At 47.6% G+C, this 26695-nt stretch overlaps 1 protein-coding gene across 4 annotated transcripts in view; it reads right to left on the bottom strand.

Annotated features, from left to right (window-relative positions):
* Positions 1 to 26695, bottom strand: part of SDK1 (sidekick cell adhesion molecule 1) — a 963741-nt gene that overhangs the window by 242017 nt on the left and 695029 nt on the right. For all 4 annotated transcript variants that reach the window (XM_034963556.4, XM_063605603.1, XM_063605604.1 and 1 more), the window contains 3 exons: positions 15539 to 15686; positions 14416 to 14556; positions 8750 to 8931 (listed from right to left, as the gene is read on the bottom strand). In XM_034963556.4, the coding sequence (XP_034819447.2) occupies positions 8750 to 8931; positions 14416 to 14556; positions 15539 to 15686 (471 nt within the window). The remainder of the gene's footprint in view (positions 1 to 8749; positions 8932 to 14415; positions 14557 to 15538; positions 15687 to 26695) is intronic.

The following is a 26695-nucleotide window of genomic DNA, read 5'->3' as shown; positions in this document are numbered from 1 at the left end:
AGGGTGCTGAGCGGCATACCTCCCCAACGCTGGGCATGCGTTCGTGGACCTAATTTCCCCATGCGCCTTCTGGGCTGCAGTCCCGGATTCAGCATGTCCAGCAGGGGAGGGGGAGGAGGAAAGATTCTGCATTTAGGCTCCTGAGCAAAGCCAGGCTCAGTGTGGGCGGCACCCAGGAAGGGTTGCTGTTGGACATCACAAGGCAGAAAGACAGGAAGGCCTAACCCACATGTGATAGGGCTCAGGACTGCTTTCTTCCGAGACTTCGAGACAGCAAGAGTCAGGGCAGAAGGCAGACTGTGGTGCTGAAGATGGAGATTAAACTGGTGCAGCACTGGGTGTTGAAACAGGAACAATAAGCCCTGTGTTTTCAATCAGACATCTATTTTATGCTTCGTTTACTTATAGGTCAGGCATTGTGCTTGGATATGGGGATACAGATATGAAAAAGACAAGTCAGACACAGCCCCTGCCCTCACAGGATTCCTAGGCTAGCAGGAAAGACAGGCCTGCGAATCACAGAATAAGGTGATGCTCACAGTAACTTAGATTGGTTTATTTTTCCACATGTCCTCTAGTGGCAGGTGAAGGGTAAGTCCCAGGAACCCCTTCTCTGTGTGCACAGAGGTGATCTGCACCGATACAGATGCTAAACCCTACCTGCCCTGCTCCACCCCAGTCCTCCGCTATGTGCCTCGGCTGGCGGCCCTGCTCACGCCCTCACTCAGACCCCTGTCTGTCTTTACAGTTGGAGGGATAAGACAGGCTTCATAGCCGAGACCCTGATGAATCCTCTGTTCGGCGGAAGCTTTTTCTGAAAGGGAGGCAAGAATCAGTCAGCCAAACGGTGTTGCTGTATTGCTGGAATTCAGGATTTTTCAAACTGTAGGTCACGAATACACTCGTGGATAGGGAAATCAACTCCGTGGTCATAGCAGCATTGTTTTAAAGAATGAAACAGAATGGCATAGAACAGAAAATACCAAAGTACACATACACTGGGAGAGTCACTATTGTTCCATGGATGCTCTGTTTGTGTGTGTGTGTGTGTGTGTGTGTGTGTGTGTGTGTGTGTGTGTGAATGCAAAATAGAGTTCTCATTGTGCACTGCAGTCCAAAGTGCCCAGAAACCACTGCAAACTCACCCTCCACGGCGGCAGAGTGAGAAGCGCGCCCATGTCTTTTCTATTCCACATACATGCGGCTGTGGGAATCTGGAAGTCATTTTTCACCAGGGCTGATATACACAGAATGAAAAACAAAAACAAAAACAAAAAACATAAACTGTAGTGATGGCAGATGATAGCCTGGGCTTGGGAGCCCAGCAGACTTAAGTTTCGGCTCTGGCATTTCTCAGCATTGTCCAGCTATATCACCTTGGGAAAGTGAGTTACCTCGCTGAGATTCCATCTTTGCCTCTGTCCAATAGGGATATGATGCTTATCTTATGTGACCCCCAGGGATGAATGGAGTAAGACAGTGAATGTAAGGACGTGGCACAGCATGGTGAAGGCTGGTACACAGTGGCTTCCCCTAAAGCGTGAGCTTCCTGTCCTTTGTCTTCCTGTAGGTTCTAAAAGACCAAAGGAAGGCCACCCCTAATGGAATATTCCATATCTATTTTGTTCAGTTTTTACTTAGTGTTTTAGGCAACGCTGGGAGAATCTGGAACATTATCCTATTCTGCAGGTACAGCCTGAGGTCTAGAAAGTTGTAGGGCTTGAGAAACAAATCTTTTGTGCAATGTCATTTAATGCCACACTGAGAATTTCCCAAGAGGAGATAAGAATGGGGCTTGCAAACAGAGTGCTCATTTATAATCCTTACTTTAGAAAACCTTTCAAAGCCCAAGTGAACATTTAGGAGCTTTTACTAATGTTTTAGAAATGTGGATAACCAAATGTTTTTTCCATTTCTTTTAAAATATGAAATATTTCTCTTTCATTATAAGGTAATGTTCTGAAACCACAATAAATCATTACAGCACAAATATACCTGTTACAAGAAGAAAAATGATAAAGAAATAAAACCAGAAAAAAAGGAAAATCTTGGTATGCTCAGAATGATGATTTATAGCATAATTTGTCTCTGGACCCCTTCTAGAAAAACCAACATCTGCGTCTTAATGGATGAATTCAAAAAATGTATAGAAGGAGTTTGCTAATCCATACAGGCTTGTTTTAGGACAAAACTGTAATCGATTACATTTTATATCCTGGCAGTGTCTAGTGTTCCACACTCAGGTTCACCTGAAAACTTCACAGCCACATTCTTTCTTCCTGTGTCTTTCATCATTATTTGAACAATTTCTAACAAAAACTGAATTTGTGAGCCAAACAGCGAGTCAGCATCGATATGAACTACTGATTGCTTCAAATGACTATAGTAATCTCCCTCCCAAGCTACATTATTAGAAAGTTGCTGAAGTAAACACTGGCAGTAAGAAAAATGATTCTAATTATACTGGGCACTCGGTTATACACAACTTACACGCTGCAGAATTTTTTCCACTCGACACCAAAAGCGTATTGATTTCTGAGTCCATTTCGGTTATTTAAATTTAAAATTCTCGAGTAAATTTCAGTTATTTTCCATTTCATCGTGGGTAATCATCATGGAAATTTGACATGCAGAACTGAGTCTGTTGGAGTTTCAGGCCACAGCTTCTGTGAGAGCACCAACCTTTCCTTTCACCCCTCAGAAAGTTCACTTGGCTGAAACTGTATTAGAGCTTTGCTGCTCAATTTGTAAGTTAATATGTCCCATTTTAAAATGCCTTGAGCTGAAAAGGTCATGGAGTCACCGTTAATAAAATCTATTAAATGGGATTGGCCGACAAGATAATGGGGGATGGTGGATGAAGGGGGATAAGAAAAGTCAGGAAAGTTAGAAAGTTTATATTAAGTAATCCCCATGTGTCCAAGGTGCTAGCCCATGCCGAGAGCTTGCGAAGAACTGGAGTGGACAAACCATGCATTGTAAATATATCTCAGCCATAAACGGGATTGAAAAGAAAAACAAGGGCCGGGCGTGGTGGCTCACACCTGTAATCCCAGTACTTTGGGAGGCCGAGGCGGGCGGATCACGAGGTCAGGAGATCGAGACCATCCTGGGTGACACGGCGAAACCCCGTCTCTAATAAAATACAAAAAAAATTAGCGGGGCGTGTTGGCGGGCGCCTGTGGTCCCAGCTACTTGGGAGGCTGAGGCAGGAGAATGGCGTGAACCCAGGAGGTGGAGCTTGCAGTGAGCCGAGATCGCCCCACTGCACTCCAGCCTGGGAGACAGAGCAAGACTCTGTCTCAAAAAAAAAAAAAAAAAAAAGAAAGAAAGAAAAGAAAAACGAGGCGTGTGGCCAGTGAGTGGTGGGGTCAACATCGCACTGTGCTCTCTACATACTGCTGATCTTCCTTAAGGAGTTGCCTGGAAGGAAACACATTTGAGACCAAAAATCTATGCTCTAGAAGAATGAGCTGCTACCTCCCCCTGCAGCAGACAGCTTCTCCATTGCTCCATGCCTGCTGCTGGTGCCAACCAGGGCAGCCTGCATGCCCTTCCCTCCCTCAGCCCAGGCATATGCTGTGTCACTGCTGAGTTCTCTTTGAGACGGCAGCCTAGCAAGTTCCATACCCGCCTAATGGTAGTGCACACTGCACCATCTTTCCCGGGCATTCGGATACTTTCTCAGGAGGAGCTCAATCCAAGGGCCTTATTAAAGTCAAGATGAATTACATCTCATTTCCCCGGATACCTCAAGCTGCCACTCACTGAAGGGAGGAGGAGAAATGAGGCTGGCTGGCCTAGGGCTTCCTTCTTCTCCTGGCTGGGCATTTCCTGCCTTCTGCATGCTCTCTGACATGCTGTCGAATTCTGTTTGTAGACATTTCAATAATTTCCCAAATTATGCCGACAAATAATTAATTTTATGAGTTATGCTTTCCCTTTCAGTTTACAGGCATTTTAATTACTCCCTTTTCAGCTTCAAGGACCTACTCAGGCCCCTAGGCTGCCTTGACAATCAGTGCTAATAGCTGGGGGGTACTTCAAGCCCCTAAGTGGGGCTCCCAGCAGCAAATAAGCATTTAGCACTTAATGCCCAAACAGCCCCACGGAGCTGAGGGCCTGACGCTGAGGAGCCCTCAGGGGATGGGTGGGAAGTCGTGGCCTGGAGGACCTGTGCTTTTGCAGTTTTCACTCTGTGTGAGGCAAGCCAGGAGCCCATTGTCAGGAGATTTCATCTCACTTAGAAAGTGAGGCAGAAGCTGTGAGCTTCCCCTTCCTTCCTTAACAAGGGACAGATATGTGTCCAGCTGGAAGGCCACGTTGCCAGCCTCTGCCACACGGAGAGAATTCCAGGAATTGTAAGCAGATTCAGCAGCAAATGGAACTTCTAAGAAAGTTCCTTAAAGGTGGGCATACTTGTTCCCGAGGCACAACCCTGAGCCTTCCTCCTTGCTGCCTTCTAGAGTGGGGATGCAATGGCTGGCACTGCAGCAGCAGGCTTGTGACCTGAGGCACGTGCTAAAGTGGCAGCCAAGAAGACAAAGAACCCTGAATCTCTGATGACCTCAGAGCTGCCGCTATGACTGCCCCACCCACTGCCCAACCCTCTGATGTGAGAAAAGTAAAAACACAGCTCTATCTTGTTTAAGCTCCTGTCACTGTGGGTCTGTTTCTAGCAGCCAGACACTATTCCTAAGCAACACAGATAGCTGCAAACTCTGAGGTGTCCCCGCCACGTGGATCACAACCCTCGTGTCCATAGCCCGTTCCTCTGGGTGCTGACTGAGGACTCTTCAAAGCACGCCCAGTACCCCGATCTGCGGATAGATGAGGGGTGACCGTGCATGAGTGAGGCTGATTTCTTTTCTACTTCCTGCTCTTATTTCATGAATGTCAGTCTCACCTCCAGGGCCAGACTGCAGGTCCCCAAGGATGATGACACACCAGATATCTTCCCTACCCTCGGGGTCAGGGCCCGTCCCACAACTCTGCACACACCGCAGGTGCTCACATCAATTCTTGAGTGTCTCTGTTTGATGATACTGTCAGTAGGGAGATGACCCCCAGATCTCTTCCAGTGTAATGGCCCCTATGGAAGCATTCAAATACCCTAGTAGACACTCTTCATCACAGTGGAAAAACGAATACAGACAAAGCCACACTGCTGGCATGTGTGTGATGTCTCCTTGTTTTCAAAGCCTTTTCACACGTAGTATCTCATCTCCTCTTCACAGTGCCCTTTGAGTCAGGACAGGTGTAAATGCCACAGTTTCACAAATGAAAACTGCAGGCTCAGAACGGGCACAGGTGCTTCTTGAAGGCACATTAGTAGTAAATACGGAGTGAGGCCTGGATGGACTCCCGGGAAGGGCTCTTTCTGGGGGTCACATATCCAGAAAGATGTGTGAATATACACGTGTGTGTGAAACGTCACGCTCACTGCGCCCCCACCACTGTCCCCCTGATGCATTCACAGTCCCTCTTGTCACTCTGCTTCCTCATGTGCCACCTTCTAGGCAGATCCCTTTCTGTCCCATTCATTGCGTCTTCCCCTCCAGAGCCAGGCAAGCATTGCACCCGTCTTCCCTTCACCTCCCCAGCTCTTTCTAGACTGGTGGTCTGATGTCATCTCCTAGCAATGTACTGTCACAGAGGGGAACGTGGATTCAGGACAGAATTCATACGCTCGCTTCATTCTGTTCAGCGGCAGCGTGGCTGGCTGGGAGGTCCTTGAATAGCACAGAGGGATAAGTGCATTTGACTACACTGAGGCATCAAGGCTGTGCAGCCAGCCAAGCCAGCCATGTCCCCCAGGCCATGGACCACCCTTCCTGCTGCCTGCCACATGCCTGACCCCAGCCACGTCCAAGGGATAGTGTCCTAACGCTCTGGTCAGTAACTGTTATCACCCCCCAATTTATCCTGGGACTCAAGCATGTCCCTCGAACAAAGAAGGGTCAGGTGGGTGGTGCCTGGCGTCTCCGAGACTGTCACAAGCCTGAGATGTTCATCCTCGTGGCCCAGGAATAGGTTTAGGGTTGGAGTCAGGGTCTGGAAGAAAAGCATGACATCACCTGCCCAATCCCAGCAAGCTCCAGGGAGATTCCCCAGAGGCATTTACCATCCCACTGAGCACACGGGAGTCCGAGACATCCAGAGACGGAGGGCTGAGTCCCTCAAAGGGAGAACGGGGCCACCTGTGTTTCCACACCAGGCTTAAAAGGGAACAAGGGAGGGCCATCCACATCTGTATGAGGGTGCTCCCGGGAGTGCCGAGGCGGAAGACATGAAGAAGACACGAAGACAGGAATTATGACTGCGTCTGCTGGGCCCTCCGAGACCCATGAGGGGCTCTGTATACCAACCCCCAATGTCAAACACCCAAGTGAGGGAAGGATGGTGCTGCCACAAAAGCCGAGCTACAGATGGGAAACTGCATGTGCAGCATTATCCACAAACGTTCACTCATGGAGAGCATTTTTTTTTTTTTTTAAGTATAGATGATGAACCAGATTTGGACCAATCGAAGTCAGGTTCTCATCACATATGGGAAAAAGTTCATTCCCAGAGCAACACATAATTTAGTAATTTCCCCATCCAGAAGACTACTTGGACATGGAGGCGGGACCCCACCCACTTTGCCACTATCTTAGGGGGAACCCGGCACCCCAGCCCACTAGCCTAAGCACAGCCCTCGCCAAATCTCCTCTGAAATCTCAAGTCCTACTGACGTCAGAGGCAGCTGATGTCACTCAGAGAACAGCAGTCTTGTCTTGGAAGCCTGGATGTCAGTGCTGGTTCTGCCTTTGTGGCCTGTGTGATTTCTGACCAACTAAATTCCAGTTAGCTAATGTTCAGCTTCCTATGAACAGGTGTCTGAAAATGAAACTTGCCCTGCTCTATCCTATAAACTGTCTCCACTTTGAGGAAGGGTCTGGGCTCTGTTCCTGTTTTTATACCCAGTCCCACTGTACAGGAGGCACTGGGCCTGTTCCTGTTTTTATACCCAGCTCTGTTGTACAGGAGGCACTGGGAGGTGCTTGTGGGGTGAAAACTGCATTCGTTTACAGAGTTGCTGGAAGGCACAACCCTGGAATCCATGAGAGCTGTTTTGAAAACAATGGCGTCCCACCTAAACTTACATCCCTATCTCTTCTCATTGCCAGCCTTCGCAGCTGGAGGACACTCATCAATTCATTTTTTTTTGTCTCTGGAGTCCCTGCTGCCATTCTCTGCTCCCCGCCTCCCACCTTCCCTGCACACCCATGCACAGATTCCGCCCCAGTGCAGCATTTTGCTCACGTCACTCACAGATCTTAAGTCTTTCATGGTTCCCCAATACCAACTGAATAAAAGCCAGAGTCCAAAGCCTCAAAGCCCTTCTCAATTAGGTGGAGATCCACTTCCCTCTGCCCCATGCAGAACTCAAATGCACCGGAAATAAAATGAAACAGTCACAGTTAATAGTAATAAGGGATTACTAATAGCAATATGAGTCTTTTTAAGTGTTTCTAAGTTTATTATTATTTTATTAAATAGACTAATTAAAGCAAACGTTAACTGTCCAGGGTTTCAGCCATTTTCCTTTTCAAATGAGTAATCAAGAATTACTTGCAGATGGACAGGTCCTTCCTGGCTGTCCTGCATTTTAAATATTTCTGCTAGTCGCTGTGCAGGCAGAACTGACTGCACTTAATTTATAAAGGAGGATTTATGGACTTACAGATGACAACAGACAGCCAATCAATATGGGATGATAATAATAGCATGTAATATCAAGGAACATTAGGTCTCAGGCATGATTTGGGGAGAGAAGTGGGCAGTCAGAAACCTTATCATTTGAAAAAGGTCAAGGTCTGGTAGCAATAAAAATGCCTAAGCAAATAAAACCACACCTGTGAATCGGGCGAGGGCATAAATCGCAGAGTGAAAAAGGATTTTACACTCGGCAGAAAAATCACTTCCCTGGGCAAGGATTTGGGCTGCTGTAGGACAAATGAGGCTGTGTTGGGACAGAGTCTGTTTATTCCTGCTAAGAGCAGTAACAGTGAAATGCAGATGTGGAGGAGATCTCCCAATGCTCGCTCCTCCTGGGGCTGAGATCTGAATCTTTCAGAAAACAGCAGAGGAACCAGATGCTGTGGAAAGCCTGCCACGCCGCGCCTGGATCTCACCACGGATATTTAAGAACCACTGGCTTCATGACGTTTAGGTCTGGTCAATTTTTCCAGGGGTCGGGGGCGGTTTTTATTGACCTAGTAGATTGTTTGCTTGTATAACTGAAAAGCGCAACCAAAAAAAGTACCACGTTGCAAATTCGATTACCAATAATCACGTTAGGTCGTTAAAAATAAAACTGTGAATAATCATCATGCTCTTTGAAAAACACTCACAGTATCACACAGAACTCCACAGCCAGCTTTCCTGTGAAAACCTACAATCATTCCAGTTAGAAAAATCCAGTTCCACAGACTTTTCAAGACTAGATGCACCCGTCAAAAGGCGTGTACAGAACCTTCCTTAGTCACTGAAAAAGCAGTCGGAATATTATTTGTCTCCTGTCTATGGTTCTGCTTTCATTGAGGAATAGCTGGAGAGATCCCATTAAATACGTGATGAATTTTCTTGTGAACGCTCCCTAGGGGACCGAATTATGTTTTTCTTTCTAACATACTCCAATCAAACCTTGCAAATCCCATTCCCTGGCAAAGATCCCACCACCTCGTGGTTTTGGAGACAAGCTTACCTCCTTGCAAGGTGTACTCGGTCACTGCCCTGCTGAAGACGCCCAGGCCGGCCCCGTTGTACGCCGCCACCTGTATCTCATACTGTGTCCAGATGATCAGGTCTGTCACCAGGCAGTAGTTCACCTCCGGGCTGGTGATGTTCCGCTGCTGGTACTCTCCGGGAAGGCCAGCCAGGCGGTACCTGCGCCATGAAGGAAGGCCATCACGATAAGGAAATAACTGGACCCAGGAACGGTGTTTACCCGCAGTTATTCTGCAGGGTTAGGGGGAAATGGAAGTAAATAATCAAGAGCAGAGCTGAGAGGTCAGCCCTAAACAATACTATTTCCCAACTCGATGATTTTGAAAAGTGTGTTCTAATCTCACAGTGATTATAAGCTCAAGGCAAAATGGTACTGACATTTCAACTACATAATGGTTAAGAAAAAATCACAGCTTTTTACATGTAACTCGTCTAGGGACTACAGTGACTTAGAACCAAAAATTCCAGACATGATTTCCATCGGGGAGTTGCTGTAAATCAGTTTGAGAAACACTTTCCTCTTGTGAGTCTGAAACGTGGGGAGACTTCCAGAAGCAAGCAGCACACGGCCTTGTGGTGTCCAGGGACAGAGCTCCATTTAGGAATTGCAGGTTTGTCCAAGTGTATCCCAGAACAAGAATCAGCGGCTTTGAAAAGGTGTTGAAATTTCTAAAATACTAGTCCAGTACTAACTATGACGAATTGCTTTGTAGAAGACCTCTGTGAGTGCTTGGGTACTATGTTCTCAGCATACTAAAGGTGGAAATTTAAAGTAGTGTTTATGAAAAAGATAATGCACACAACTCAGGACTTAGGGTGTATAAATTAGGAAATTGCTGTGTGTACTGTGAGAAGATTTGCATTGTATTATTTTGATTAGCATATGTTTCTCCATGATTCAGTCTATAGAAGTTAATGCACTGAACTGACTCAGGTAATTTATTGAGCTTTCCTGGATCAGCCCCTCTGGGTAAAGCCAGGGGCATGCCCAGTAGGAGTGACTGCCCTGTCATCCTGCAGCTTCCAAAAGCCTCTAATTTCTATCCCAGAAGTGGCTCCTGCCTCACAGTCCCACACTTGAGTGGCAGCAAATCCGCTGGCTTTTCACGGCGTGTGGAAATCTTCAGGCTCCTCCAGGACGCTGATCTCTAAGCTCTGTGGCTCTGCAGATTCCATGTCCATTACCTGTGTGGTCCCTCGCGGGCAGGGCACCTGAGCACGAAGGGGAAGGAGCTGAGACAGACACGCGTGGACCGGAACATCAGTAAGGCTGCTGACATCGAAGCAGAGAAGAAACCCAGAAATTCAGGCCCTAAAATGTAAAACAACTTTCCCAAGAGAAGGAGGGGTTGAAAATGAAGTGAGGAAATCGAGAAATGGTCACACAAGGTTCTTCACAAAAATCAGGAGTTTCCGAGAGCATTCTCTCGTTCCCTCTTGCCGCCGACCATGTACGCTTGGTGGGGCCTGTTTGATAGAAAACAAATGATGATAAGCAGACGGCCCTTGAGTAGCAAGAAGGTACCAGGTCTCCTTCTGTCTCTTGCCTGAAAGGAACAAGTGGCCTCTGGGCTTGCCTGGTGGGAGACTCAGGGAAGGGACAGCGTTATTCCGTGATGGGCAAAAATGAAAGTCAAGTTATCAAACCACGTTTTGGCTTCCTAGTGTGTCCATCTCTGACTCCTTTACTGAACGATCTGCACCAACCAAGTACACGTGCAATTCCCAGGCAGTGTTCGGATCACCGACGTAGCATGATGGTCCTCAAGGTAGTGGGCCACTGGGAGAAAGGCTTGGCATGGATTCACCTGTGTGACAGGTATTTCCACTTACATTCACCATCTACAAAAGATGAACGCTTAAAATAAATGGGACTGAGACAGCCATTTGGGAAAAGGTAGAAACTGGCTCTGTGCCCACACCATGCACCTGAGTAGCCTGGGCATGCTGGCACCAAGCACCATCTGCAATCACTATGACGGAATGAGGATGCCCTTTGAGAAGGATTCCTCGTGTGGACCCAACGCTACACAATGCACATTCCAGGGAAGAGCTGAGGAACCAGCATCGGAAGACTTTGCTCAACGGCCACTCAGAAGCTGGGTGGTGTTGGGAAAATTCCAAACTTCTCTGAGCCTTGGTTTCCACCTCTTTAAGGTGGGAATGACAGTAGCATTTCCATTCTTGTTGCAAGAGTCAAAGGAGACACTAAATGTAAAAGAGATGTGAAGGTGTAAAGCACTGCCTAAATATATATAGATTTTTAAACACTGCTCTTCTACTGAGAAGTATGGTAGACATAACTGAGTTATAAGGAACTACACCTGCATGAGCCACCCATCTTCTCTGGGGCCACTCTTAACAGCACTGTGAAAAACAAACTGCAGAATTTACATCTTGCAAAGAGCCTGCGCTCCCCTCCGGAACAGTCACGTTGGCCCATTCTGACCAGGGGCTACATCTTGCAAAGAGCCTGCGCTCCCCTCCGCAACAGTCACGTTGGCCCATTCTGACCAGTGGCTACATCTTCCAAAGAGCCTGCGCTCCCCTCCGGAACAGTCACGTTGGCCCATTCTGACCAGTGGCTACATCTTCCAAAGAGCCTGCGCTCCCCTCCGGAACAGTCACGTTGGCCCATTCTGACCAGTGGCTACATCTTCCAAAGAGCCTGCGCTCCCCTCCGGAACAGTCACGTTGGCCCATTCTGACCAGTGGCTACATCTTCCAAAGAGCCTGCGCTCCCCTCCGGAACAGTCACGTTGGCCCATTCTGACCAGTGGCTACATCTTCCAAAGAGCCTGCGCTCCCCTCCGGAACAGTCACGTTGGCCCATTCTGACCAGGGGCTACATCTTCCAAAGAGCCTGCGCTCCCCTCCGGAACAGTCACGTTGGCCCATTCTGACCAGTGGCTACATCTTCCAAAGAGCCTGCGCGCCCCTCCGGAACAGTCACGTTGGCCCATTCTGACCAGGGGCTACATCTTCCAAAGAGCCTGCGCTCCCCTCCGGAACAGTCACGTTGGCCCATTCTGACCAGTGGCTCCGGGTGCTTTTGTGATAGTCACAGGATGTCTAAGAAGGTCACAATCAATAACGGAAGTGCAGGGCAGCCTCCTCTTGCTGGTAGGATATGTTGCCCAGGAGACCATCTCAGCCAGAACAAGATGATTTTTTTATACAGAAATAAACAGGAGAACGTTTTTAAAGGACATAACCCCTATGCTCCTCTCGAAGAAACACCCTGCCTATTATAAATATTTTATTACCGCACACGCGTCCTAACTACTTCTTATGGCTGGAGCCACGGAAGTGATTTATTTCTCTTTGCTTTCCTTGCATTGTGCCTCGGATCTGACACAGAGACTATGCCCTGGAGGATACACACTCGCAAACAGAGAGCTGATGTGCAGACCGGAGGATTATGTGGAAATGTTTCTAAGCAAATTCACTTTGGCATGGCTCTTTTATTTCTGAAAACTTTGGTATTCACAGGCCTAGGGTACTGCACCCTCATCTTGGAGCTTTCTGGATTTAAGCTCCTGCAAATACAGACGATGCCCTCATCTCCAGCACCCAACTCTACTGACCCCATCACAGAAAATCCTTTTAACAGTAGTAATCCCACAAAATAGAGAAATGTGCAGTCCCCGAAGTGGCCTCGTAACATCAGAGAGATTTCATTATTAAACTCTGTGCCCCGGGCCTGGTTCTGTGGGATGACTTTTAAAGTCCTTACTTGCGGCTTCAGCCTAAGGAAACTCTTCCTGCACGTGCTGAAGAAAGGCAGAGGCAGAGGGATGACAGGCCTGTGCTGCTGGGTACAGAGGGCAGCCAATTATTCTCATTAGTGGATGGGTGCAGAATGAGAGGTAATGGCTAAGGCAGGGGCAAGAGCAGCAGTGCCACAGGAGCCCTTGGCCGCAGGCGGCGGGGACACGGGGCTGTTTTCTGGAGCGGAGGTGGTCAGGCAATGTCCCAGGGGATCAACAGGAACCAGAGCCTGCGGCCCCCACCCCGAGGGGACAGAACTGCAAGCTCCTCTTCCCCCTTCTTTGAAATGAGGAAGGACAGTTGGAGCCTTGAGACAAAACGGGCCTTGCTATTGATTGGAGCTCCTTGTGTACCCCTGGGGATGGCCCATTTAAACCACTTCAGGTGGGTCACCGTCTGGCTTACATTTAGAAGAGAATCCCGACGCTGGAGGAAAAACTTGAAAACAGCGGCAAATTGGTTTTGACAGGCAAATAGTCCAGGCACATAGAAAAACACATATTAAATGATGAATGGATGGCTATACACATATACACAGGGAAGGCGTTGCCCTTCATACACAAGGATAATGAAGCTGAAGATGCAACATTTCCCAATTTCTCACATTTATCTAAGAAATTACATCTGTCTGCTGAAGACCTTTGTTAGCCGCTATTTACTGATCACACACTTGGAACGAGCCCAGGAAGGGAATAAGCAGATACCCACTGTTCTTGTCCCAATATCACTGGTAAAATGAACAAGTATGTCCACAGTGGTGCAATCTATTAGAAGAGATTTAATAATTATTATGCAATTCTGCTTTACTTTTGCTTTTACTTGTGTCAACAGGCTACTGCAATGATCGTGTTCAGTGCAATTTTAAAATTAGCAGTTTTGGCAAAGGAGGTTTCTTCTCTCAAACAGACAAGTTCAGATACAGTGTTCCCAATAATTCTAGAAGCCTAACTCTCCTTTATAAAGCAAAGATAGCACACTGGCTACCCTTCTGGCCACATCTGGCCTGCAGAAGTGTGTGTTAGCCCTTCCCTTTGTTTCCAAATATATTGATTTCATTTCCAACATCTAAAAGTTGTGAGGTTTCAGGTACAAAGCTAGATCTTTGGATTTCTGGAAATAGCAAGCAACATACCGGCATGGTGACAACTGGCTAATAATTACATGAAATTAATTATTCTTAATTTAAAATTGCTGTATTGAACAACACATGCCCTTGGTTGAAAACTTAAATGGAATCAAAAGACCTACAATGAGGCCAGGTGCAGTGGCTCACGCCTGTAATCCCAGCTGAGGATTGGGAGGCTGAGGAGGACAGATCACCTGAGGTCAGGAGTCTGAGACCAGCTTGGTCACCATGGTGAAACCCTGTCTCTACCAAAAATACAAAAATTAGCCAGGTGTGGTGGCACATGCCTGTAATCCCAGCTACTCGGGAGCCTGAGGCAGGAGAATTGCTTGAACCCAGGCAGCGGAAGTTGCAGTGAGCCAAGATTCTGCCACTTACTCCAGCCTGGGCGACAAGAGCAAAACTCCATCAAAAAAAAAAAAAAAAAAAAAAGCTTCACATTGAATAATATACCTTGCTTCCAACCCCTAATACCCCCTCCATTCTCCTGCCAAAATGCTACCCTGACACCAGTTTTGTGTGTGTCATTTATGGTCGGATATGCACAGAATGTCTCTGCAAGGCTGCCCACGTTGGCCTGTGCACTCCAGTTTGCCACAGTCTCCACCACTCCCTAACATCTCACACCTGGCCTGACTCCTTTGGTTCCTGTTTGGCTCTTACAGACATTAGAGTTTGCAACCCTCTGTGAAATCGACGCTCAACTCTAATGGCGGCCTAAAGATGGCCAATCACAGGGCACTTGCCTGAGGATGTATCCACGCAACACTCCATTGTGCTCTGTTTCTGGGGGTGGCTGCCACTGGACCATAATGGACTGATTAGTCCGCCCACTGGCCACTATATTTTTCGGGGGAGCACTGGGTGGTTCTTCAGGTAGCATCAACCTATAAATAAAAGACGGGTAGGAACAAGAGAGATGAGTACCAGAAACAGCGGGGGCCCATTTGCATTTCATCTATCTTGCTGAATCTTGAGCCTGACTATTCACAAAAATCGGGTTTCAGGAAAAGCAAAACACACAGCCAATGAAACTGAAAGGACATGAGAAACAGTTACCACAAATCAACATAATAGAAAATCAGTTAACCAAGCAACGAGGAAAGCGTGGAGGTGACTTTGTTCTGTGTGAATAATCCCAGCACCTCAGCCCTTTAGAAAGACTGCAAGCCTGAACGCGTCCGCTCGTCGGCCTGCCGTCTCAGACTCCTCCCAAACTGTTTTCTCCGGCTCTTTCAATATTTCTCATATCAAACTCCCATATTTTGAAGAAAAAAAAAGAAAGGCATTTAGAGCTCAGCTGTTCTACAAGTCAAGCCCACTGAAAGCTCAGGTTGGTTGGGGAAGGTGTGCTGAAATGTGATGAAGCCATTTTCCCATGTCACCTCCGAATGAGATTTTTCAGAGGCGGCCCTCGCAGGGATGGGAGAGCATGAAGACCGCTCAGGAATGCGACGCCTCTGCAGAGACAGCTTCCCTTAACGGCACGCTAGGCGTTGACTTGCTAAGACTGTGGCATCAGCGTCCACCCCGCAGTGGGGTGGACAAAGGACATGGAAAACGTGTGAGCTCTTAATTTCCTGTACACAGAGGGCTGTGCTGTCAGGAGCGATTTATGTAGGCACAGCCAGATCGCCACAGGAAAAATCCAAGGAACCTGCCTCACAGCAATGAAGGAAGGCCCAGCTAAGTCTGCGTGGGCCTGTCTTTCCCTCTTTGCGACAGGCTTTTCTGCTCACGGTTTGTCCAGTCTCCCTGAGGGAAGCCAGCGGGTTGCTGTGATCAATTCCACCACATAATGTGATGCTTCTCTTTGGCGTTCAGGCCCCCAGCTGTTCCACACCCCCACCTGGGGCGGGATTCACGCACCTGCTTGTCTCGGCGCTGTACTGGCCCCTGCCCACTTCATTCACCGCGCACACCCGGAATTGATAGGTACGAGCCGGAGTCAGGCCACTCACGGTGACGCCTGTCATCTCAGGGCCAACGTTTGACAGATGCACCTTCCACGGAGAGTCTGAAAGAATGAAGAAAACGAATTCAAGCCCACAGACTTATCATGTCTGAATAATAAGAGGTGAATGCAAAGGCTTTCTCAGGGAACATCTCATTTGCTTAGCAGGACAGCTCTAGGAGAAGGAAAGCTTATCCCATTTAGCAGGTGTGGAAACTGAGGCTCTGGCCATGTGGCTAGTAACTTGCAAGCCAGAAAGGCAACTTCCCCCCATGCCGCCATCAACGAGCAAAGGGATTTTTTTGTGCAACCTGCATACGGCGGTTTAAAAGGAACCAAAATGTCCCTAATTCCTGTGTTCAGTATGTAAGGGGAGAAAGTTCTCTGTCGGCTCACATGGTTAGGCAGATTGCAGATTTGTCTCCCAGAAAAGGATGCTGCACATGTCACTGAATGATAAATAAAAACTATATTCATTAACATTTTAATAAAAGAGGAAATGAGCATGATAAAGACAGATGGGCTGTGTATTTCGCAGCCCATCTGCGTGGCAGGCCCATTACACCACCACACCCTTGAGTGGCTTTGGCTGCAGAGAGGCGTAATGAAATTCACAGCGAGCTTAGAATATCTTCCCGCCCAGCTTTCCAGCAGGTGTGCAAGAGGGACTCGGCCAGCCAAATGCGCTCTCGCCGGCAAGGCTTCCGAAGGTTCTGCTGGAGATCCTACACCCTTGCGTGGATTTTTTGCAGAGTTTTAACAGGCTTTTCAGCCCAGTCATTTTGTAGAGTGATGCCCTGGAATGAACAAAGTCTTGGCAGTGACTTCCAGCATCCGCTGTCGGTTCCCATTCTGAATTGTGATGATGCCTGAACTGAATTTTCAAGTTACTAGCGAAGTAAAACCTGGGTGGGGGAAATTCTTCTGGAAATCGAGCTGTCTCGCTGACCTGAAGTGGCGCTGAGGTCCCTTTCACCCACATTAGAGATGGTCAGAAAGAGGTGGCACATGCTTTCCACCATAGTGCTGGGCTAGGCAGAGCCTGCAGACAGTACCAGCTGCGTGTCAGCATCCACACATAAAACCCCAGCCGCTTCTCCAAAAACCTGCAGCCCCAACCACGGGGATTCGTAAGTCTGCGCCTGCGAGCTCATTGGAAATGCACTCCAGCTCCTTACCCATCACCAAGCAGTGGCCATAAATTGCTCCAAAATGAAAATGAGACTCTCAAAGGAAACTTCTGTTGCCTCACACGGAGGTGTCTATCACTAATTCAGAATCTGCTCACTGGATTCCTTAACACAAAGTTAAGCTGCTCTGAAGCATGAAGCCAGTTGGCGATGAAGATGGAATCTTCTTAATTATTTCAAATCAAGCTGCTTCCAAAAATGGCTTTCTGGGAACGCAGTCTTCACCACCAGCTGGGCATTTCAGCGTTCTGGGCTTTTGATTTCCAGTGACATGGATAACGGGCAGCTGATGAGGATCCCCCTCTCTGTGTGTCTTCTTTAAAAACAAAATGTGCGCATTCCCAGTTACCTACAGAAGAACTCACAGCAACTTCCCTTTTCACTCTGGGAGCCTAAAACCCTTCCACTAGTATCATGCAGCTCATGGTGATCTGGTTTGCTAAGCAGTCTCCCTTACAGAAAACAGCCATTTGTCAATGTGGAAGACGAAAGGCCATTCCCAGTATCAGGGCAACCAGACTCGGCTGGTAGAAGGCAGGGCCCCTTCGTGCCAAGTCCAGCTTCCATGGAAATACCGTTCTCATTCTGAAGAGAACTGGTATGTAGAAGAAAGAAGCATGGAGACCACAGCTGACTACGAGCTCTCCCACTTAAGGGTGTTCCGTTTTGTTTGAACTTCCGTGAAAACGGTGGACAAATCAGAACCACAATGATATTGCATCTAATACCCACTAGGGTGGCTATTATTAAAAGAAAACACATACACACAAACAGAAAATAACAGGTGTTGGGAAGGATGTGAAGAAATTCCGCCCCATTTCGCGGTTGTTCTGAATATGAAATGGTGTAGCTGCTACAGACAACAGTATGGTGGCTCTTCAAAAAATTAAGACAGAATTACCATAGAATCCAGCAATTCTGCTTCTCAGTATACACTCAAAGGAACAGAAAGGAGGGGTTCGAAGAGATATGTGCATGCCTGTGTTCAAAGCAGCTTCATTCACAGTAGCCAAAAGGTAGAAGCAACCTGAGGGATATGATGAGGTTTCTCTTCAAAGAACCCAATCAATCTTTTATTCTTTAATTTATAGTACCCTTCCCCCTGCTGCCTTTTCCCTTTTTTTTCCTTTTTGCCTTTGTTAGATGCCCAGGCACGCCACAGTACCAGGCGTTATCAGTAGCAGCTCACATTCCTTCCTTTATTTGGAAAGAGGACTAACTTTCTAGTTCATTACAGAACACCCCTTCCCCTTTCCTCTTCGCTTTCTTCTACGTGCCCACCTTATCTAAAAAAAAATCAAATGTTCAGCCAACTGGGATTAGTTTAGATTGTACGACCCGACCCCGGCCAATGGGGAAAGGGTACAGGGGCAGGACTTGCGTCAGGAATAAAGGCTCTCGTGCCCCTTTGTTCAGGTGTGCTGTCATGGCGACTGGCCACGGAGGCACCCCTCTGCACAGAATTAAAATTGCTTTGCTAAGAATCCTTTGCTCGAGTGTTCAATTTCCTTAGGATTTTGAGCGTTATTCCTAACAAACCCAACTGCCCACCGATGGATGAATGGGTAAACAAATACGATCTGTCCATACAATGTCTACTATTCAGCTTTTTAAAGGAAGGAAATTAGGACACATGGCGGAACGTGGATGAACCTTGAGGACAGTATACTACGTGAAATAAGTCACAAAAAGACAAATACTGTACGATTCCACTTGCATGAGACATCTAGAACAAATTCACAGAGACAGAAAGTAGGAGGAGCAGGGGAAAGGGCAATGGGGAGTGACTGTTTAGTGGTGCAGAAGTTTTGCAACATGAAAAGAGCTCTAGAGAAGGATGGTGGTGACGGTGGCAGAATAGCGTGAATGTGTTTAATGCCGCTGAGCCGTGCACTTACAAACGGTGAACATGATGGATTTTTTATGTGTGTTTTGCTGCCATTAAAGATTAAAACAATGCCTGTAATCCCTGCACTTTTGGAGGCTGAGGCAGGTGGATCACAAGGTCAGGAGTTCAAGACCAGCCTGGCCAAGACGGTGAAACCCCGTCTCTACTAAAAATACAAAAAATTAGCCGGGTGTGGTGGCAGGTGCCTGTAATCGCAGCTACTCAGGCGGCTGAGACAGAGAATTGCTGAAACCCGGGAGGCGGAGGTTGTAGGGAGTCGAGATCGCGCCACTGGACTCCAGCCTGGGCGACAGAGCAAGACTCTGTCTCAAAAAACAAATTAAAGGAAATAATGAAAAGATGGGGTGGTAATATATAACCCCCAAGACTCCCCGAGTATGAAATCACATACATTGAAAGCATCTAGCTGTAAGCTTGGCCCAGGGTGCTGGATAGCTTGCTCTCCCTAGATCCAAGCTCCGCCCTCCCTATCCAGCTCTGTCCTGGGGACTCCTGCCCTAAGGCTTCCTGTAGATGAGGGGAGCAAATGTAAGGCTCTTCCTTCCTCACTGGGAGGCTGCCTGGGGCTACCTGGGTCCCCCTCTTTTCCAAGCAGCCACCCTACATAATCTCTCCTTCTGGGGTTCTGCAACTGCCTCGGGCTCTTGAACCTTAGAGGGAAACCCGCTCTGAGGCTACCAGCCCCCGGTAACAGTGGTTCCCCTCCACCCGCACCTCTGCAAACATTCCCCTTCTAAGACTTCCTCCTTGATTGCTCTCATTCAGGAACGCCATCTTTTCCCTCAGGAAGCTTGACTGATACCGGACTCAGTAAAGCTCTTCATCCACCCCTTTCTTCCTTCAGACATCACAGTGTCTAGCAGTCAGCCATTCACCCGCTCCGTCAGGCACAGTGAACAAACATCGTTTCAGAAAGAGACAGTCAAGAGGACAACTGTTGTAACCAGGTGACTGAGGCGATTAATCAGACTGCGGGAGAGGCAGAGCAAGCCTGGAGATGCCGCTTTCCTGCCCTCGGCCCCATCCCGCCAGCCTGGCCCTGCCTGATCCTGGCTGTTTGTTCACTCCGAGTGTAAACAGCTCCTGAAAGTCCAGAACCCCAGCCTCAGAGTTCAAAGTCTGCTGCCTGGTTTGATTTGACAACAGGGCCTATTAATTACTCTGCATCTCGGGGCCTGCTCAGTCCTGCTGCAACTATAGGAATTCTTTCTTTATTCTTTTTCCTCTTTCACTAGAAAATAAAAGGTCTGGCTGGAAGAGAGATTAAAGTGAAAACTAATACAAATGAACTGATCCATCTCTGGGCACCCTGATTTGTACAAAAAAAAAAATTGTTTTGGGAAGGATTTGCTCATTCTCAAGCTCTGGAATTGCAAGCTTGCTGAGAACTGTTAAAATTTAAATAGCACGTCTGCTCCTGACAATCAATAAGCAACATCCCTTTAAAAGGGTTCGCTCCCAGCCGGTCCTCACAGAAGAGGGCCACAGGATGCTTGTCTTGGAGGCTGGGAGGTAGAAGAATCTTTTGAAAAAAGGAAACCATCCCATAAACGTTTAATACCTTTTTTCCTCCCCTTCAGGGACTCTCAGATCTAGAAGACTGAGGGATTTTACACTTCCCCAGCCAGGCTCCGTTCTATAGAGAGCATCACTACACTTTCGTTTTCTTAGTGGTAAGGCCGAGAATCACGAGGAATGAATCACAACCCCGCTTTAGCTGTTGGTTTAAAAAGCTGGTGGTTTCCAATCTTTGAAAATGTATTGGAAGCTTTTTCCAATAAAAAAGAGCATTATCAGTTTCTCAATTAAAGGTGTCTGAAGAAGGAACATGTATTTTGAAAGAAGGTATTTTTTTTCTTTTCTTTTTTGAGACACGGTCCCGCTTTGTCAACCAGGCTGGAGTGCAGTGGCGCAATCTCGGCTCACTGCAACCTCCGCTCCCGGGTTCAAGCGATCCTCCTGCCTCAGTCATGTTCCTTTCCACCCCTACCCCCCACAATGCATTCCATCCCCCAGGCTGGGACCACAGGTGTGCGCCACCGTGCCCGGCTAATTTGTGTATTTTTTGTAGAGACGGGATTTCGCCACGTGGCTCAGGCTTGTCTTGAACACCTGGACTCAAGCAATCTGTCTGCCTTGGCCTCCCAAAGTGTTGAGATTACAGGAGTGAACCACCAAGCCCAGCAGGGAGATTTTCCTTAATTGCCAAAAGCATCATCATATTATTAATACATAACATTTCTGTGGCAGTTTGCCGCCTGGAAGTGCTTTCGGGTCTGTAGCCACAGAAACCCGCTTGGGGAGGAGGTCTTACCGCGCCTCTTTTTCACTCCAGGAAACCAAGACTCAGGGAAGTTTAAATAACTTCTGCTGAATTTCACAGGTGGCGGCTACCTAGAGTGGCTCCATCTCAATATCACCAGAAGCGGAGCAGCTGGTGTCATGTGCCTCCTTGGGTTATGCAGCAGGAAGAACCTGCAATACCCAAGAAGTATTAACACACACACACACACACACACACACACACACACACACACTCACATAAGAAAAGAAACTACCCGGAAACGGAAGGCAGCTCAAATCCAGTCTCCAGGCAATAAAGAAGGTGCAGTAATCCCAGCACTTTGGGAGGCCGAGGCAGGTGGATCACCAGGTCAAGAGATCAAGACCATCCTGGCCAACATGGTAAAACCCTGTCTCTACTAAAAATACAAAAAATTAGCCGGGCGTGGTGTCATGCACCTGTATTCCCAGCTACTTGGGAGGCTGAGGCAGGAGAATTGCTTGAACCCAGGAGGTGGAGGTTGCAGTGAGCCAAGATCAAGCCACTGCACTCCAGCCTGGTGACAGAGCAAGACTCCGTCTCAGAAAAAAAAAAAAAAAAAAAAAGATGCAGGAACCAATTAAGCACCAGAATTACCAGAATCCTAATCTAGGACTTGGGGCCTTCTACAGGACAACTGTCATGGACTCTGCCCAGGCAGGAAGCGGGGAGGTAGGAGGGGGTTTTTGTGGATGAAGAGACAGTGAGACACAAAACAACCAGTACGATGGATGGACCTTGTTTGGATCCTGATGCAAGTATAAAAAGACCTTTCTTTTTAGACACTTAGGGAAAATTAAATATAGACAATAGCAGGTGATATTAAGGACTACTATTAATTTTGTTAGGTGTAAACTTTTTGAGCTGCTTACTGATCACTTAGGGATGAAATGACATAATTTCTGGAATTTCCTTTAAAACACTCTAGCAAAAGGAAAGTGAGGAACAGATGAAATAAATATGGTTAAAATGTTACTGGTTGTTGGAGCTATATTTTTGTGTGTATTTAGTACTTCTAATAATAAAAAGTTCTTAGAAAGTGTCTACTTTTGTCATAGCATTGCCAGCATGGAGCATTTTATAACTGTTGTAATTGTCTATTGGTGGGTGAAAAATGTAATTTGGTTGATGCTTTACTTTGCATTTTTATATGAATGAGAATGAGCATGCTTTCATTAAAATAAGGATAGTTCCCCCCAGGTTACAGTTAAGTGGAAAAATTAGGTGCAAATTTATTATTTTTCTAATTTGAATTCTACTACTGTTTTTGCTATAACAGTCTGCATGTTGAATCTCCTGAAATATAAGTATTAGCTCATAATAATCATGGTGATCCATGAAAAGAGTTATCCACTGGCTGAGCTCCCTTGGGATCTATTTTATTCCCTGTTTGGTCCTCAGCAACTAGAAGAGCGCCTGACATACAGTAGGAGCTCAATATGTGTTTGTGGAACAAAAGCACCCACTCTTGGAGCTACTGTTGATGCCTGTGTCCACGTTCAACTTTCACAGTAACCTTGAGGGGGATAAAATGATCTTCATTTCCACATGAGAAATGGATGGAGTGAAGGCTCAGGGTCTCTCCACTCTCCATTAATGCTCCTTGTGCAAACTCCACATCTCATTGTTGCCTAGGATTTAAAGCTGCAAAGTTAAGGGCTTGGTCACAGAGATGAAGGAGAAGATGAGCTTGTCTTGGAGCAATGCCCGCGAAGGCCCCCAGCATGGAGCAAAGTGGGGAGGCTTCACGCTAATCAGACGCTCCCCTCCACCACAACAGACTGTCTCTCTAGACACTGAGTATAAGCAGGCTGCATTCCTTAGGGTGGCACTGCACACTCAAGACAGGTGCTGCTGAGAGTCTAGCCCTAGGCACAGATCAGGTTAAATTCCCCGTGTCTGGAAGGTCTAGCAAGCATCAGCAGTGATGAGTCACGTTGACAGGGTTCACCCTTGATGTGATGTGATGAGAATGGCGCTTTACCTCCCTGGTCTTCTTCCCAAAGCCCCATAATCCCGGTCTAGCTAAGAGAAGAACATCAGACAAATCCCGATTGAGTGACGTTCTACAAAACAGATCCTGGACGGGATCCTGCAACAGAGCGGGAAAGACGTCATCAGGGAGAGACTGCGGAGCTCGGAAGGGGGCAGTGACTGCAGTGAACAATAAGGTGTCACTGTGGGCTCACTGAATGGACAAAGGTACCACACTAGTGTCACAGGGGAAGCTGGGTGGCGGGTCCATCTTTGAAACAGCTCTGTAAGCTCCAAACTGCTCTAAAATACCAAGTTTAGTAAGAAAAAAGAAAGACCTACCATGAGTGGTTGGTCCGGAGCAGGCAGGGGAGGGGCAGGTTAGGAGGCCCTACGTGGAAACTGCAGTGGAAGGTCATGTGTTTTGCATGAGAAGAGCAGATCCGTGTGTATGTGTCCACATGCGTGTGCCCAGGCACACAAGAGTGAGGGCTGTCAGACAGCTGGGGTTAAAGCCACTGGGATTCCTCCTGAGGCTAGAGCCTGGAGAATGAGGTGTCCCAGACATGGGTCATGCTGAACTCCTCAGTGTTGGGGGGCCTGATGCCCATGGGGTGGAGCAGCAGCAAAGGGCTAGGGCTCCATGAGCTGCAAACAGCACTGCCCAGTGCCCTCTGGGAAGGAAGCTCATGCCAACCCCAGAAGAAAGATGAACAGAGCGACCTGGAGCTCTTGGCTCCCATCATATCGGGCCCTCCCCGGGTCCCAGCAGAGGCTCTTTCAATTTTGTATTATTTTTCTTAGCAAGAGCTCCAAAATTACACAACAAAACCTGGATCCACCCCTGAGAACCAGATATCCATCTCCCAACCACATTTTTTTCCACCTTAAAGGGGTAAAAAACGGTAAATTTTATGTATATTTTGTGTGTATATGTATTTGTATATATATGTTTGTGTATGTACATTATTTATACCATAAAAAATGATAGAAGTTCACTTACAATTTTTGGAAAATAAAGAGTACGGGAAGGAACTGAAATGAAACAGGCATAGGTCCATACTGCAGTTCTTGTTTTTTAAACCATTCTCATTGTTGTTCAATGCTTTGGGTAATTACTTTCACATTTTTGGAGACTCCGACCTGTATCTTAGTGTTCAGCTCAGTGAGTTACTGAGATTAGTTTGGTGGAAGGAATGACATTTCCTCCTCTCTATTAAAGTGCCCTTAAATTACTGTCGTCACATGAACAGAAATAACATAGTTTGGAAAGCCCAGACAACAAAGAATTTCAGCCTCCATGCAGTTAAACTGCTTGGGGTGAGGCTTCGGAACCCACTCCTACTCTGAGCCACTCACCCCTCCAGGCTGGAGCCCAGGCTCAGAGACGGGCACAGCCAGGGCTACGAAAAAGCTTCTCTTGGTCTAGTCAGAGCTCATCTGGGCGTTAAGAGAGAAGCATAGATAATAACTAGTTATGCAAAGGTTATATAAAGTGTTTTCTGCAGGATTCTAGTTAAAAACTCTGACAATGACAAAAGGAACATAATTTTTAGTGGCACTGTAGAATTCCAAGCTTAAGCTGGTAAATACATTTGTAGAACAGACTGTACTCCTGCAGGGGACTGCAAGGGCCCCCAGATGAATGTGACTCTATTCAGGCATGAAACACATCTAAGACAAACACAATTTGAAAAGAACATTGTGAAACAGACCTGTTTGTGGTGGCAACCCTGGAAGAGAAGACAGAGGCCACAGGAGTGACAGGGATAAACCACTAAGGATGCTTGAGAAAGGAAGAGGCTTAGGCCAGACAAAGACTTCATAGAACAGGGGGAAGAAAGAGTAGGAAGTAGATGGATACTTTCTACCTAAAACAAAACACCACAGAGTGGACAGTATAAATACATTTTGATATCCTTCCCTTTGGGAAGACTTTCTCTGTTGTATGTATCTTTAGAGAAACCATAAAGGTCTACAAGCTCAGGATTAAAATGCACCAAGTTTTTGTCTTAAAAAGTTAAGAACTAAAGAGCTGAGATATTTAGAAATACATGAAACCCCCAGCTAATGGATGCAGCCCAAATGATCCCACAACAGGCTTTGAGGCCGTAGACTGCTTACATCCAGGGCACTGTGGCCTCCAGAGCCTCAGGTCAAGACACCAAAGGTGGCCCACCGAGGCCAGACTTTGACCTGGACCCAAGGGGAGACACATGCCCACCGGGAGATGTGGGCCGATGTGCTGGAGAAGCCATTCCCTCCAGAGAAGGAGCAGGAGGTTGGAAATGGTGACTGGATACATCCAGAAGCTTGGGGAACTCGATCTTGTGTGGGAGACCAATTCTAATGGTGGCAAATCCCTGCAACAGGCTGGAGATAGCTGGCAGGCAGTGGGTAGAGCAGGGGCCCCTCTCCAGATGGAAGCTGGCCTGACCTCCTGGAGCTCAAGCTATGGAAGCCATGCTGTATTCCTCACCGTGCAGTCACCACTGGCACTCCCACGCAGGAAGTTACGCCATCCTGTGGGACAGCCTGGGTCAGAGGATTCCAGAAGGTAAGGACCAACCAAGGATGTGGAAGCCACCCTGGGCTCTCTGACCCCCACCTCGTCTTGGTGAGGGCAGGAAGCTAACAGGAAGTGAACGCAGAAGCAGACCTCAGCCCCCTCTGGGCCCCCAACACAGCCATGGTCCCCCCTTCATAAACACCTCTGACAGGTACTGTCTCCCCAGATATGCATTTATTAAAATGCGGAGAAATGCTATGCATGGGAGGCTTAAAAAGCAAAAGCCCAAAGAAAGACGAGCTAAAATATGAAATGCTCCCTGAAAAGTCCGAGGCCATTAGAAAACGCCTGTGTGAGGTGTGTTTCAAAGACAGTATTAAAATATTTGAAGCATGACGAACAAAGTCTCTTCGCCATTTTGGCAAGCAAAACAGCACAACGCCCATCAGCTTTTAAGTCCATAATAGCAACACGGGATGGAGAAGTCAAACAGATTGTGCGGTGACAGCCAGGAGCAGCTTTCATGGAGAGCGGCGTGGGGATGGCTGACGGGTTCCCTACATGAAAAGGCACCTGTGGCAGGGGAAGAACCAACCCAGCCGTGCAGCTCAGAGATTCTCTTTGTGGAGGAAGAATCTCTCCTGCAAAGATGCTGGGGAGGGGCTCAGGAGAGGCACTGGGACTCAGAGAACGTGCTCCAAAAGCTAGTCTTGGCCCAGCAGCTGACAAAACCAAGCCGTGCTTCAGAAAGCAGAGGCGGAGAGGCACAAAAAAGCATCAGGCCACTGGGGGCACCAGAACGTTCCATGCTGGAGGAAGGACAAGCTGCCTGGAGGATATTGCAACCTGAACCCCAGAACATCATCTCAGCCTCAGCATGCTCTAGTCAAGCTCACAGATGCTCTTCCCAGACCGGTTTCCTCAGCAGGCTTCCTGCTTCCACGTCCAGGCCTGGGGCGCTAGGCCATCTTGGGCCCCCTCCTTCCCAGGGAAACCCCATCAGCAATTCGGGAATGACCACCTTCCTGCTCCAGGCCCTCAGCCTCCTGCTGCCCTCCATTCTCTGAGTCTCACAGACAGCTCCCTGTAGGCCACTGCCAGGTTAATCTTGCTAAAAACTTGCTTTCACACCACCTTCCCTAGCTCCCGGCTTTGTGCAGCTCTTTG

Source organism: Pan paniscus, chromosome 6 (assembly GCF_029289425.2).
Source record: "Pan paniscus chromosome 6, NHGRI_mPanPan1-v2.0_pri, whole genome shotgun sequence".
NCBI classification, from domain to species: domain Eukaryota; kingdom Metazoa; phylum Chordata; class Mammalia; order Primates; family Hominidae; genus Pan; species Pan paniscus.
Note: the sequence above shows the minus strand (reverse complement) of the source record. Positions and strands in the feature narration are given on the sequence as shown.